We start from the raw sequence: 13980 nt of genomic DNA, 5'->3' as shown, positions 1-13980 counted from the left end.
CTGTACAGTACAGTACAGTACTGTACACTACACTACAGTACAATGGGTGTCCGTCCGTCCGCCCCGCCCCCCTCCAATCTATCCGCTGCATTGAAGCAGACTTTCTTTCAAACAATAATCATGACTAGAATGTCAATGGCGCTTCACTACGATACGACTGACCCGTAGCGATGATTCAATCACTCTACAGTACCGTCCATCATGGGCATTTTTTCACCCTTTTGCCTGCAGTTTACAGTACAAAGTTTGGTTGCACTGTACACTGTACAGTACTGTACCAACAGGTGTACAGTACAGTACATTACTGTACAATTAGGACATCCCCCCCAATCTGCCCGCTGCTTTGATGCGGACTAAAACGACCGTGTCAACGTGTCGCAAAATCTCCTTGGAATACACTAGTACTGTACTACACGTTAGCGTACGCACTGTACTGGTAGTCGGTCGAGTACGAGTCACTTGCACTCATCACAATAACAATATCAATGGTAATGATAATGATTATCATTACTATTATTTGTATTATGAGGAGCAGGAGAAAAGAGAGAAGGCCATCAATGATCACTTGCTGTGACTTTTTTCTTTCTAAGAGAACAATTTCAATGACAGAATGCTTTTATCATGACCCGCCATTCCAATGCAAGAGATCAGTTGTAGGCTTAGTTCAAGCCTTCAACAATATCGTCGTTGCAGATTCAGTCAAGGATCCCTTGCATCCTAGCGCGATTTTGATCCAACGCGATTAGTCGATTGACTAACAAAACGATGCTTACAGGATCAATTTGACAATGGCAATGTCTCTCATTTTGAGCCAAAGCATCAAGTCGCCGACTATTCACCTTCATCAGCTCCATTTCAGTGCAGTAGAAACAGCACTGTATCTATGGAGACAGTGATGGGAACAAATGAGACGACGATCTACTTTCATCACTCACTGGCCGTGTAAAAAAAACGACAATCGTTTGTCCTAGTACAGTACAGTACCCGGCTTGGAAATGCTATCCTAGACATTGCAACCACAAAACTACGATACTCCATAGCAGCAGTACACTATAGTATAGTATAGAGAACAACAGCATTGGATCAATCAGTCAATACCATCGAGTTCAGCCAAAAAAAAAACATCCACTCCATCGTCAATACTAACAAATGATGACAATCTTCAATGCTACCACCAAAGCTCATTGAATTCAACAGTCTGTTTGTCCATCAGTCCATGCAAGACTTTACTAATTTATGCAATGTTGATGAGACTGTAGAGGACTGTAAACGTAGACATCGCCTGGGGGTGCTGAGCAACGCATTGTGGCGAGTGTGGTAAAATACGGAGTACAGGGGTCTTGCATGGGTAATCGACCCAACTGATCGTAGACTGGACTCGACCATAGTACACACTGACAACCTTGACAGCCAACCAGCCAGCTGCACCCTACTCCATGCACACACTATCGCACACCTGTACCCATCCTATGGACCCAGTCGGCTTGATGAATTCTTCTCTTCTTTATTGTACTGTGCAACCATCGCACAAACAGAATTCATTACTAGCCAAATGAATAAAATGACGACTGTATCTCCACCCTAAATGACCATGCGACTACAACAGATGGTCATTCAATAAATTAATTAATTTATCAATATAACCGAGTTCCAATGGATGCACTATCGTGACATATTCTCACAACACAATTCTTTGATCTGACGTGTGATTCTACTCACAAGTCGCAACAGTGTTTTTCAACTTGGTTATCGACTACACACCATCATCATAACAACACTAATGATATAATGGATCTTTCAGAGATGATATTTGTCTATGAGTAAAAGCTGTAAACAACACATGGACTATTTAATGAATCCAACACACTTTATACACTCATACTTGGGTCTATTTTTTCCATTTTGAAATGGTCAATATGGTCTAGACCGGACTCGTTAGCCACTTGGGTCATGATTAATGAACTGTTTTCCCCCCCCCCCAAAAAAAAAATTGTTTCCTAATCCATAACACATACGTCCATTGCCATTCCTCTTCATGGCAGCGTTTGTTCATAATTCAATCTTGAATGTAACACTACACTGTATCGATGTCATGACTCGTATATAGACTGATCAGCCAGGAACTACTCGCAAGTAAAATGTCGTCTAAATAGCATTCAATGGAACATAACTTAATTAATATCCAATAATCACTCAATTACTGTTATATGATTACAAGATGGAGCATCCGGCCTTTTGCTGTCCGTAGCAGCAAAGCTGAGTTGTGATGTTTCTCACGAAAACCGTGTTTGCGATAGTATGGGTATTGAAAATGAAGAAGGATGATTCTTTTACAAGTCATTTTACTGTACTGTATCACTGACATCCTACACTGCCCTGTTGTATAAGTTAGACAGTGTCATGAAACATGGACTGACTGACTGACTCCTAGGAACAAGAGCTGGCTGGGAAACTTCTTTTGGACGGACAGATATTGGACCTTATTTTGGCAGACAATCCATTGTGTCAAACACTTGATTATGGAATTACTTTCTTTAGTATGCAGACGGTCGATTCTGAATGGACCGATTTTTTCTCAATGAAGTCATATTACATTGCCTTCCATTCCCTGTTACTAAGCTTAGTTTAGAGGCAGTCCATTTAGATCATAAACATTATTCAAATGAATACGAGTGATTTCCAAAACAGACACGGAAGATCTAAACTGAGTAAAACTAGTTTCCACATTTTCGTCAGTATCCGCTCTGAAAAGTCCGTCTGTCCGAAGAGAGTAGCCAGTCCAGGTCTTTTTTCCAGTGGTCCGTGGGTTGTTTACTAACCTATGAGTGAGCACTGAGCAAGTCCATAAATTAGCCACCACAAGCAAGCAGGTAGTAAGCCGCAAAATTCATAGACTACTAGTGCAAACTCCCGTCGCTTTGCTGACGGTTTACGATAATGTGCTCATTTAACAGATAGTATTACCATTTGATAGACCTATCAGAGGTTCAGTAACTTTTTACCGTGTACTAAGCAAGAAGGCAGTAAGCCGCAACATTCATAAACTATCACAGTCCAGTGCGGTCCAGCGCGGTCCAGTACTGGACTACAGTACACAGTGTACAGTACGTCGAATACAGTATAAATACCGCACTCGACACTGTACTCAAAAGAGAGACATCGCTCACAGGCCAACTATTTTACTGGTCATTTCAACTCTACCGTCTGTCTGTAACTGGACACTATGTCTCTATACAAAATCCACGTACAGTACCGTTTCGCTACACATGCGCACATCCAACTTCAAGCCAAGAAGACAAGTCGCGTGGTAAAGTAGAAAAAATCCTCTTTTGCCTTCATCAACTCATCAAGTACGCCATCATGGGTCGCATGCACACACCTGGGTAAGTCTTTTACCAGCCTATTTCATGTTGTAAACTGGATTCTTTTCCATAAAACTACACTATTCATGATATGGAAAGCCGTTGTGATCATTTTAGCGCAGTTGAACAACTTATTGGATTCAAAAAAATGATATTGGTGCTAGTCTTGAAGTCTTTTACCAACCTGATACAAGAGATGCTGCACACTCCTACTGTACTATGCATGATACGACGACACGATGGAAAATAACCATCTTCAACCACTTAATTGCAAGGAGTCATACAGTGAAATCAATCGTTTAGTGTCATAGGAACTATTTGACAAGTCAGTTGGACATTATTTTCACCAGAAATTGCGTTTTCTTCTATCTTTGAATGATACAATAATCATGAATATTTCACCGTCGGACTCTCTTGCTACCATACTATACTGTAGTTGTTTCCTCATCACGTCTGGTCCCTTTTACAATTAGATCAATCTTTTAAAACGGGAATCCTCTAATCCGCTATACAACATGACTATAAGGATAGAGTAGTTGGTTATCATTCTTTCTTCTCCAAAATTCTCTCTCGTAGCAACAGTAATCATGTAGCAAATGATCATCATTATCACAGTCGAACGCCACCGTTCACTGACCATCAATAGCTTTGATTGATCCACCTTGATTGCCTTCTAATCGATACCATCACTTGCCTTGATCACTTTAGCAAAGGTATATCTTCCTCGGCCTTGCCTTACCGCCGAAGTGTTCCAACTGTAAGTACCAATAATGGCAAAAAGGAGCCTTCACTCTTTGTACTACCTATTCAACGACCAACATCTCACTAATAACGTATTCCCTTTATAGTGGCTAAAACTTTCATCTGACGAAGTCAAGGATATGATTTACAAATTAGCTAAAAAGGGCTTGAAACCTTCCGAAATTGGTGTACAATTGAGGGATTCTTCTGGAATTGCTCAAGTCCGCCGTGTCACTGGCAATAAAATCTTAAGAATCCTCAAGAAAAAAGGTACCAGCACATTCTTAATTCTTATCAAGTAGAGAATACGATCCTTGCAATTCGAGAGGATAAGCACGTCCTATAGTAGCAATAATGTAATGATTGTATACCGTTCATCCTGGCAAGGTCTTGCACCTGAAATCCCTGAAGATTTGTATCATTTGATCAAGAAAGCTGTGGCTGTCCGCAAGCACTTGGAGCATAACCGTAAAGTAAGCATTTTTCATAACCTACAGTAGCCCTGATCATTTCTTACAATAAATGATCAACACAGATGGAAGCACTGCTAAAATTTTCTAAAATATGACGAATCATTAGGACAGGGATTCCAAATTCAGACTGATTCTAATCGAAAGCAGAATTCATCGTTTGGCTCGATACTATAAATCTACCTCAGTTTTACCACCAAATTGGAAGTAGTAAGTACTATCAAGAGTTGCATGTAAAACTCGTCTCTAGCATAATCATCAGATCTAAATCAGATTTGCTTTTTCTTTTACAGCGAATCGGCAACAGCTTCCGCCCTGGTTGCGTAAACCTTTTCATCTTACTTGTGAATAAACTAGATATAGATGAATGTAATTAACATTGCCAATTAAAGAAGTGTTTGAAGACAAATTAATGCAATTGACTTTGTAGTTCTTCTATGTAAGCTGCGTGGAGAAATCCTTCGCTACCAAAGAATCATAACTCTCCAACCCAATCTGCATATAATTCTGCTGTCAAATTTATCCAAGCATGCTATACATCGTACATTGCTTAACTTTGTAATTTCGCAATGTAAGACTGATCTATAACATACAGTAAAATAGAAATTGAAAATCCATGTAGAGTGTACAGTGGATATTTATTTTCCACAATCTAGACTGTATAGAGGTTTCGGCATTACTGATAACCGCCATGCTATTTCCAGCGATAACCGTGTTCCTAACGTCTACGTGCAATATGTAGCCAACATGGTAGCATAGTTCAGCGTATACCAATATGAAAATAGCAAACGCTAGTTCACTCACACCGAACAGTAACGTGAAGTAGTTGAATATTCCTTCTGTCAATATCAACTCTGTATTTCCACGTCCATTTCCCGACATTAATTAAAGATGGAGCCTATCAAGCAATGTCGTTACTGTACTGTAATGCGATGCTGGGGGACATTTTTTAATCAAAGATGAACAGTCTTGCCTCTACTCGTTGAACAACATTTTAAAATCGATATCACCAGTTACTGTCTTATAATGAAGAAATAGAGCCGCTTAGGCGACTACAATATCCGATCGCAGAATATAATGCAATGCTGGGGGCATTTTTAATCAAAGATTAGCAGTCTTGCCTCTACTCGTTGAACAACATTTTAAAATCGATATCACCAGTTACTGTCTTATAATGAAGAAATAGAGCAGCGTAGGCGACGACAATATCCGATAGCAGAAATAACTATAGTTAGGGTTTTTACTTGTAGTGTAGTTCCTATCGATCTGGATGTAGTTAATCAGTAGATTCGCCTTGTGCGCGTGCTTGCACTCAGTAAAAATTCATATTTGCAGAACGAGACTACAGTAGGCATCGATGTAATAGAGTAAAGACTGCAATCTATCTGTTTCGTTGAGGGATTGAGCTGTTATTTGCATGATAGAGAACGAAACTTTGTCAAAATCATTGGATAAATCTTTATTGCTGCAATCCTGTACTGTGGTAAATGCCCGTCCGCACGATCTATCGATCAACCAGAATCTTACTGTAGAATAGCGTTTAAAGAGAGTGAACTCGGCAAACTACCTCATACAGTTTACGGATCAAGCTGTTGCTGGTTGCAATCTACTGAACAGAACTCTTCAATTCCGTTACAATCACTGGATAATCTAGGGAGTGAAATAGAAATTGCGAAATAGTTAGGCCTGAAAACGATGAGTAAAAGACTTGGAAAGATTGAAGAGTTATTGGTATAACCAATATCAACACATTAACGCTGGTTTTTACATGTAATAAAAAGCAACCTTTGCTACGTACAAAATTGAGCAAGAATCGTTACCAATAGGCAGCAACAAGCAGGTTTGTGGAGTTGAGATGCTACACTGTAGTAGTCCTTATTAAATTAACCAGTAGAAGGGCCCGGATTGCATCGACCTACTCGTCAATTCTATTCATAGTTTACTGACGACATTGCTTGATCCATTTGCAGCATATTCCGTTTCTTTGAGTGAATCTTTATTTCAATCAAAATTATAGGTCGCTTTATCCCAAGACACCTAAATTACTGTACTTTGCATTACCTACATCTATATTCATGGTACTTCGATTGCAGTACAGTATATTCTTATGGCAGTTATGTAATTTCATTACCTGTACAAGTTACCATCATAATGTTCAAACATTTTTAAGTGCATCCTAGCTGCAAACTACTGATAGCTGCTACATGCTACAGATCTACGAGCACACTTTTCCTAAGTATGCTCCAATTAATTATTGCCATCATAAGCATCTCTAAATATTGCAGTAAGCAACGGCTTGAAGTGATTAACACGCCTTATGGGTTTGTAGTAAATCACTCATCGCTGTGTAGGATACAACTAGGTGTATGCGGACACTGCGACGCAATTTTGCAACAACATGCATTAAATTACTTGTGTTCAAGACCATCAGCTTTGACTTTTCAAATCAAATTGCTCCAGCATTTCAGAACGACAGATAGGCGTTCTCCTATACATAAAATACGCATTCAATAGCATTGTAGTTGACTTAAATTAACCAACACTTTATTCCATTATAATTCTTTTGCTTAGGATCTCTAAAACATTGACCATCATGCCTTTAAGGTGGATATTTTTTGATGCTACAAACACTTTATTTGGCGTACGCTCATCAGCAGGTGAACAATACGCGGAAGCAATCTTCAAGCTATTCCAAATACAAATGCCTCCGAGTACAATCAATCGTCATTTCGAAATTTACTGGAAACAGTTCAATAAAACCAAGCCTAATTTTGGCCAATCGTCTGGTATTACAGCCAAAGAATGGTGGCATCAACTTGTCACTCATACTCTGTCAGATTCCGGTTTAAAATGCCAATCCAAGATCGACACCGCTTTTGAACGTTTATGGACCCAATATCGGTCTTCTCCTTCATGGTCTGTCTATCCCGATGTTGAACCAACCTTAATAAAATTGAAAGAAAAACAATTACCACTAGGCATTATTTCGAACTTTGATCAGCGTCTACATGATCTACTCCCAAAGTTAAAGCTTAACCATTACTTTGATAAAGTTATTACATGTGTAGCAGCGGGTCATGCAAAGCCGGACCTAGGCATATTTCACTATGCACTTCGAGATTTACCAGATATACCAGCTCATCAATGTGCTTACATTGGTGACAGTCTCGAAGTAGACTACTATCCAGCGGAAAAGGCTGGTATGATTTCCTACTTAGTGCAACGACAAAGTGATCCTAACTTAACTCCTAACGCTAATAATACTCTCCCAACTAATGTAAGAACATTAAAAAGTCTAGCTGATATTTTAAATTATGTTTAAGTACGTTTACTAATATAGAGTTGACCAATATTGAAATGCCTAGCCGATATCTTTAATGATGTTCTATAACGTTAATGAAACAACCTTATGGATGGATGCAACTGATTATATAGCTCTTTCTTGACAGATTACTATAATGACGATAATTTATGGCGTCAACATATAAAACGAATAATTTCATCACTGTTATCATTTGATAATGGATAGTGTATGAGAATTAGTTTTTATTTACTTATAAAACGTTCAATTTTCAATCTTGAATAATATGTACAATTAATAAATGTAGTAGTGATAGTCATTTCATCTGAACCAATTCGATATGATAATGCATTATGCCAATGAAGTACAGCTAAAATTGGTTACAATTTGATCGTCATCGAATGCAATATTAGTATAAAGTTAGTGGCAGTAATTAAACATTAGAATACAAAAATAAAGAAAAAATAATTTACAACAGCAAGATTTTATATTGTATCGATTAATCTCCAATAGTACTGTAATTTCTCCATAAAAGAATTAGCTTTAATGCTGTAGGAATGTACCCTGTCTATTGACTGTAATTAATATCATGTAGAAAATAGAATGGAGATTAAAATATGTGGTTATACTGTATGTCAAATTAGGACATTGATATGAATTGCTATTATTTCATTTTATATACCTAAATAGTACAAGTTTGGAGATCTTTGAAGTCAATACTTAAAATATAATATTAAATATCAGCTTAGACAGCTGCTCCTTTACAAAATAATTGTGATTAGAATAATAAGAATTCATGAAATAGTGACCGTAGTCACACTGTTGTAAAGCTTATATATATTAGAATTGTATAATTTAAATGACAGAAATACGACTAGTAAGTCAAAGCAGAATCATGGTAACTTCATGAAGCAGTGCAGCAATTATTGATAATAAAAAGATAGATATCTCATCAGTAATAAATCAATTCTTGTTATAATTTATAAATAGGAATTTGTCTTCGGTATATATTTATAATTATCAACCTATTCTAATTACGCTAATATTGCAGGTTGAGATTTTTATGATGCCGAATGTCAATATATTAAAAGCGACAACAACAGCTTTTCAGTAAAAGATTAATTAAAGGCAATTAACGTCCATGTATTCATTATTGTTTGATTTAATTTACAAAAATAAGCACAATCTAATAACTTACTGCTTGCCATGACCATATTACATGGATATTGCGAATGTCGCACGTGACAGTTTAATTAGAGCAACTACAGTTACAATAAGTAAGAAATAAATATTGCTATTAATAGTCATATAGTATATGTTAGTATTTGAGAGAACGATGCATTGAATATCCTATGTGATGGCAATATCTAATTATAGCCAAATTATACATTTACTAATATGTTCGAACCAAATATTTATGACAATGACTTGAAAAATTTCGTACACGATCTACAGTATTATCGAACGAGAAATTAATCAACTATAAAATTTAATTACTAAATGGCAAACATTCTATGGTATACGCCTATAGCATAGGAGAATGATACGATTTTACGCAATTTATACAGCTCATATAACTACTCTGAAATCAATACTTGTGGCTATACGGATTGTCCAACGTTTTTTTCACTTTATCCAAATGTTGACCACAGTCTACTTTCTTTTTACTTGCTAATATATTTAACATTCTTTTCTTGGCTACTTTACTTATTAATTGACTTGTTTCTTCATCATAAGAGCTATCCTTATTTTTATCCATCTTCTTTTTCATATTGTCTTCCATGCTTTTCTGTTTCAACCATTCATCATATGAAATACGTTTTTTTGATATATCGTCATTACGAATCGCAAGATGATTTTGCGAATTGCTAGAACTTGATTGTTTAGCTTCATCCTTTACTTTAGCTTTCGCTTTCTTCTTACGCCTTCGTTGATTAACTTTACTCGTTTCCTTTTTTAATGGGGTCTCTTGGTGTTTCGACGATGATACTGATGCCTTTTCAACATGGGCTTGTTCATCCTGTTGGCCATATTTTTCATTAACTTGATCATTGTCATGATTGACGTCAACATCTTGATTACTTTCTTGTGGAGTAGCTACAACTTGTTTCTCGGAGAGTACAGATGATGAGTTATTGACAGGATTAGCTGATTTTTCTTCTCGCTTTTTTATACGCAGCCAACGTTTAAATGAAGTTTTTGCTTGTCGTTCTCTAACTTCAGATTGTATCAGCCTTTCCTCCTTGCTTAATTTCTTCTGTTTACGTTCCTTTTTTATTTCCTGCCTTTTCTTAAGGGCAATTTCATCTTTCTGTCTAATCCAAGCAAGAATGTATTCATTCTTAGTATTATCAAGCCTATGATCGCTAGGTATCCACTCTTTTTTTACAACTGAAGCATCATCATCTTCTTTCTTAATTGATTTGTCAACGGATTGTTTGTTTAATGATTTTTTCTCTTTATGAGCTGCTCTATTTTGATTCTGTTCTTGATTATCCATCGGAAGAATTCTCTTCTTTTTCCTATGATTTTTGCGTTTAACTTTTTTCTTAGATAGTAAATTATTAATTTCCTGAGTCAGCGTTCCAACTAAGTTATATTTTCCATAGCCAGTCCTTGGTGATAAATAGGATTGGATGAGAACTGTTTTAATTTCGTCTTTACTTAATTCTATATTTGCACTTGTTAAGTTATTGCTGACGAAAGAAGCCTCATCGATATATTTTTCGTGAACGTCACTACCTTTGTAAGAATCGTTTTTTGCATGATCCACACTTTCAGATGCTACAAGATCATCAGTTGGCGTATCGAGTATCATGCTAAGGAAAGTTTCAGTCCCCATGGCCAATAAACGATTCAATTATTCCTTGTGTTGGCAGTAGTTTACTATAATGACTTGCAACTTACCATAGAAGTGGTTCAGAAAATTATACTTGATCAATATTCACCAGCGCATTAGCCTAGACGATAGTGATAGTAGAAAGTTTCCAGTTATAATTTAACACCATATTCTATATCTTCATGTAAACTATAGCAGCATAGATTTCGCTCCATAACGTTGGAACGTCCTTTGCTTATTAACCCAAGATGAAGTATAAAGTTAAACACCAATTGCGGCACCATAAACTGCTTATAAACTTACTCCTCAGCAATAAATGGTTTTAAAATTTCTACACAACTCGCTTGAACTTGGTTTTATAGCTCCTCCAAATTTAATAACTAATAATTAGGAAAATATTGTAAATAATCATAACAATATCATGTGTCTATCAACGTTAAGTAGATGGTATTGTGTTCTAGTTGCCATGGTAATGACGCCGCTGCAATATCATGGCTATAGCTAGCTCTAAGTGCTGATTACTAGCTGTATGCTACTTGGTATAGGCTTTGCTATCGAAAGACAATAAATAGACCTTGAGGAGAGTAAATCATATCAATAATAGTAATTAGCTGTAATTTCTGACATTATTTGACCTACTTAAACCACTCTATGCGTAAATTACATATTAACTGAATTGTGAATAGCGCCATAGCTTCTGATGATAGACAAGAATTGGCTAAAATCTGCTATAATTTCTGATATTGTTTGATCTACTTATATCACTCTACGCGTAGATTACATATTAACGGAATAGCGAATAATACCACTATGCCTGATAATGGACAAGACTTGATTTAATGGTAATACTTCACCATATTAGTGATGAAATTAAATGGAGATCTTAATACTTATTTGATAGATCATCATTCTGTAAATCTGCTACGGAAATAATTTCAAGAAATCCATTTTTCAATATAAATGATCAGGGAGTATTGAGTATCTGTATGGTATCTTACTATCAGCAGGCATTACTAGCTAATTATAATAGTGTAGATATAGAGGCATTTGATCTACTTATACAACAGAATCTATTCGTAAATTACACATGGGTTTTAACTGAGTAGTAACTAATGCCATTATTTCTGATAATGGACAGAATTGATTAGTGGTAAATACTTCATCATGTTGGTGATGGAACTAAATCAAGGCCTCAAGACGTATATTAGGGCATTTACATTTTACAATCTACTACTGAGATACTCTCAAGAAGTGAAAATGATTAAAGAGTATCGAGTATCCGTATGATAGCCCCTACTATCAAGAGGCGCCATCAGCAAATTATAATAGTGTAGGAGTAAGAGCCTACTGCAGACATAATGCAGCATAATACTGTCATGCTGGCAAATATGGGCATAATAAAATACGATGGGTACTATACTGTAGAATTAAGGCAGGTTGTAGGCCTTCATCAAATGTACTCTAGAATTCAATATTAAATGAATCTTGAATACAGTAAACCACACTAAGAGCGGTGATCAGCGACCGTATAATTTCTTGAGTTAGGAACTTGCGGTACATACGAGCACTCTTACAATACACTAAAAGAACTATCACATGGTAATATTAGCGGGTAGAGCAAGTGATGAGAACTACAGTAGAATTAAGATAGATTGGAGGGCAGTTTAAGCATGTCTATTGTCTACAGTAGACGGTAAATCAAATCCATCTTAACCGCAGGCAGTCGGTTTCTATAGCAACTGACTAAAGAGTAAATCGGATAATCGCGTGAATTTAGTTTTAGTAAACAACCTATGAAGAAGCTACCAGAGGCATTAACTGTATTGGATATGGAAAAGACATTTCTCAATCTTGAATACCAGTAAAGAATCTTTTATGGCCACCATGGATTAATATTTCATCTTCCATTCAAGCATCGATGTAAGTGACGAATTCTACGTTATAGGATTAAAAGCACCATTAGTCAAAGGTTGCCTTGTAAAGTATAATGATTAAATTAATTTTTAAGTACATATTACTTAATTATTAAGAGTAAAATAATAGTATTGTAATTTCGTCGCAGTCCTACCTCACTATCCTATGGCAGCGAAAGAATACGAAAAATTCTCTAGAAAACTTTTACTTTTACCTTTGAATTGGAATACCCCAGTTATTTTTTATGATTAATAATATAGAAATCAAATCGATAAACTCATAAATCAAACAGATTAAGTTCAGCAGAAAAAGTGATGACTGATACCAGTTAAATTTTGTTTCTTTTTACTCCTACGAAAATATTATTCTACGTCTTCTAGTAATTTATTCAATTGAATTATCGTATCGAGTTTTTAACTATAAATTCGTCGTTATCGCTTAACCTATTAGTTTTTAATTAAAGTAAATATGGCCTAAACTAACTTTAATGAATAAATCGACGTTTAAAAATAGAATCAAATCATCATGGCAAAAATGGCTGCATTTCAACCAAGAACGGATAAAACGTATTTACCTAAGAAAAAGATTTTAGATAGCCAATTAAATTCATCAAGTTGGTTACGTAGTGAATTCTCAACGAGAGCGAGTGGTAAAATTTCTCCTATATATGCAAAATGGATGAAAGCCAGTCAAGAAAAGATTCGATATAGCAAGGACGCAGATCTCAATGGGAATGGTTATCACGGTAATATTTGGAAAGAATTTTACGTTGATCAGGAGACATTAGATAACGATGATTTACTTGATAATGAAGATAGCTATAATACAACTAGTCCAAAAGGTAAACATCGTGATATAACAGACCTGATAGCTCAACTTTATCCTATTAAACTGCCGTATGTGGCATGGGTTGGTGAAAATAACATCAGCCATTACGAAAGACAAATCGCAAAGAAACAAAAAAACACGATTGCATCAAATAATAACGATCGCTATCAACGTATCGATTATAAATTGTTAAAATTTCAAACTGATGGTAGAATGCCTCCAATTAATAGCCAAGGTCGTGTTATATCTTATTCTATTCCCTATAAATCGACACAAGGCAAGAAAAGAGTAAGCTATCATCTAAATAATAATCAACGTAAAGACGAAATAAGACAAGCAGATAAAGCAGCAAACTCTGTGCTTGGATTACAAATTTCAAATTTACCTTTATCTGCAAGAGTATCATCGAAGCCCTTAATGAATTCTAGTTTAAAAAAGAAAAAATCCAATCAAAGGTCAGCGGGTACCAGTCGCGAATCAAACATAATCATAACCTTAAATGATAATCAACAAATAGAAGAATAA

The 13980-nt window shown here is 36.0% G+C and overlaps 4 protein-coding genes across 4 annotated transcripts; 3 read left to right on the top strand and 1 right to left on the bottom strand.

The window, feature by feature from the left end:
* Nucleotides 1–3324: 3324 nt before the first annotated feature.
* TRIADDRAFT_36727 (40S ribosomal protein S13) lies at nucleotides 3325–4979 on the top strand. The gene is made up of 6 exons (XM_002117613.1): nucleotides 3325–3383; nucleotides 4071–4119; nucleotides 4211–4373; nucleotides 4491–4576; nucleotides 4683–4783; nucleotides 4867–4979. Exons 1-6 carry the CDS (start codon nucleotides 3361–3363, stop codon nucleotides 4898–4900), a joined length of 456 nt encoding a protein of 151 aa, XP_002117649.1. The 5' UTR covers nucleotides 3325–3360; the 3' UTR covers nucleotides 4901–4979.
* Nucleotides 4980–7166: 2187 nt separating this feature from the next.
* TRIADDRAFT_32769 (uncharacterized protein) lies at nucleotides 7167–7895 on the top strand (the record flags this gene model as incomplete). The annotated part of the gene is made up of 1 exon (XM_002117612.1): nucleotides 7167–7895. One exon carries the CDS (start codon nucleotides 7167–7169, stop codon nucleotides 7893–7895), a length of 729 nt encoding a protein of 242 aa, XP_002117648.1.
* A 1567-nt stretch (nucleotides 7896–9462) lies between these two features.
* Nucleotides 9463–10716, bottom strand: TRIADDRAFT_61651 (uncharacterized protein; the record flags this gene model as incomplete). The annotated part of the gene is made up of 1 exon (XM_002117582.1): nucleotides 9463–10716. The coding sequence occupies one exon, from the start codon at nucleotides 10714–10716 to the stop codon at nucleotides 9463–9465; it is 1254 nt and encodes a 417-aa protein (XP_002117618.1).
* Nucleotides 10717–13161: 2445 nt separating this feature from the next.
* On the top strand, nucleotides 13162–13980 carry TRIADDRAFT_61650 (uncharacterized protein; the record flags this gene model as incomplete). Its single annotated transcript, XM_002117611.1, has 1 exon — nucleotides 13162–13980. The coding sequence occupies one exon, from the start codon at nucleotides 13162–13164 to the stop codon at nucleotides 13978–13980; it is 819 nt and encodes a 272-aa protein (XP_002117647.1).

The sequence above is a fragment of the Trichoplax adhaerens genome, genomic scaffold (genome assembly GCF_000150275.1).
Source record: "Trichoplax adhaerens TRIADscaffold_26 genomic scaffold, whole genome shotgun sequence".
In the NCBI taxonomy this organism is placed as follows: Eukaryota; Metazoa; Placozoa; class Uniplacotomia; order Trichoplacea; family Trichoplacidae; genus Trichoplax; species Trichoplax adhaerens.
Note: the sequence above shows the minus strand (reverse complement) of the source record. Positions and strands in the feature narration are given on the sequence as shown.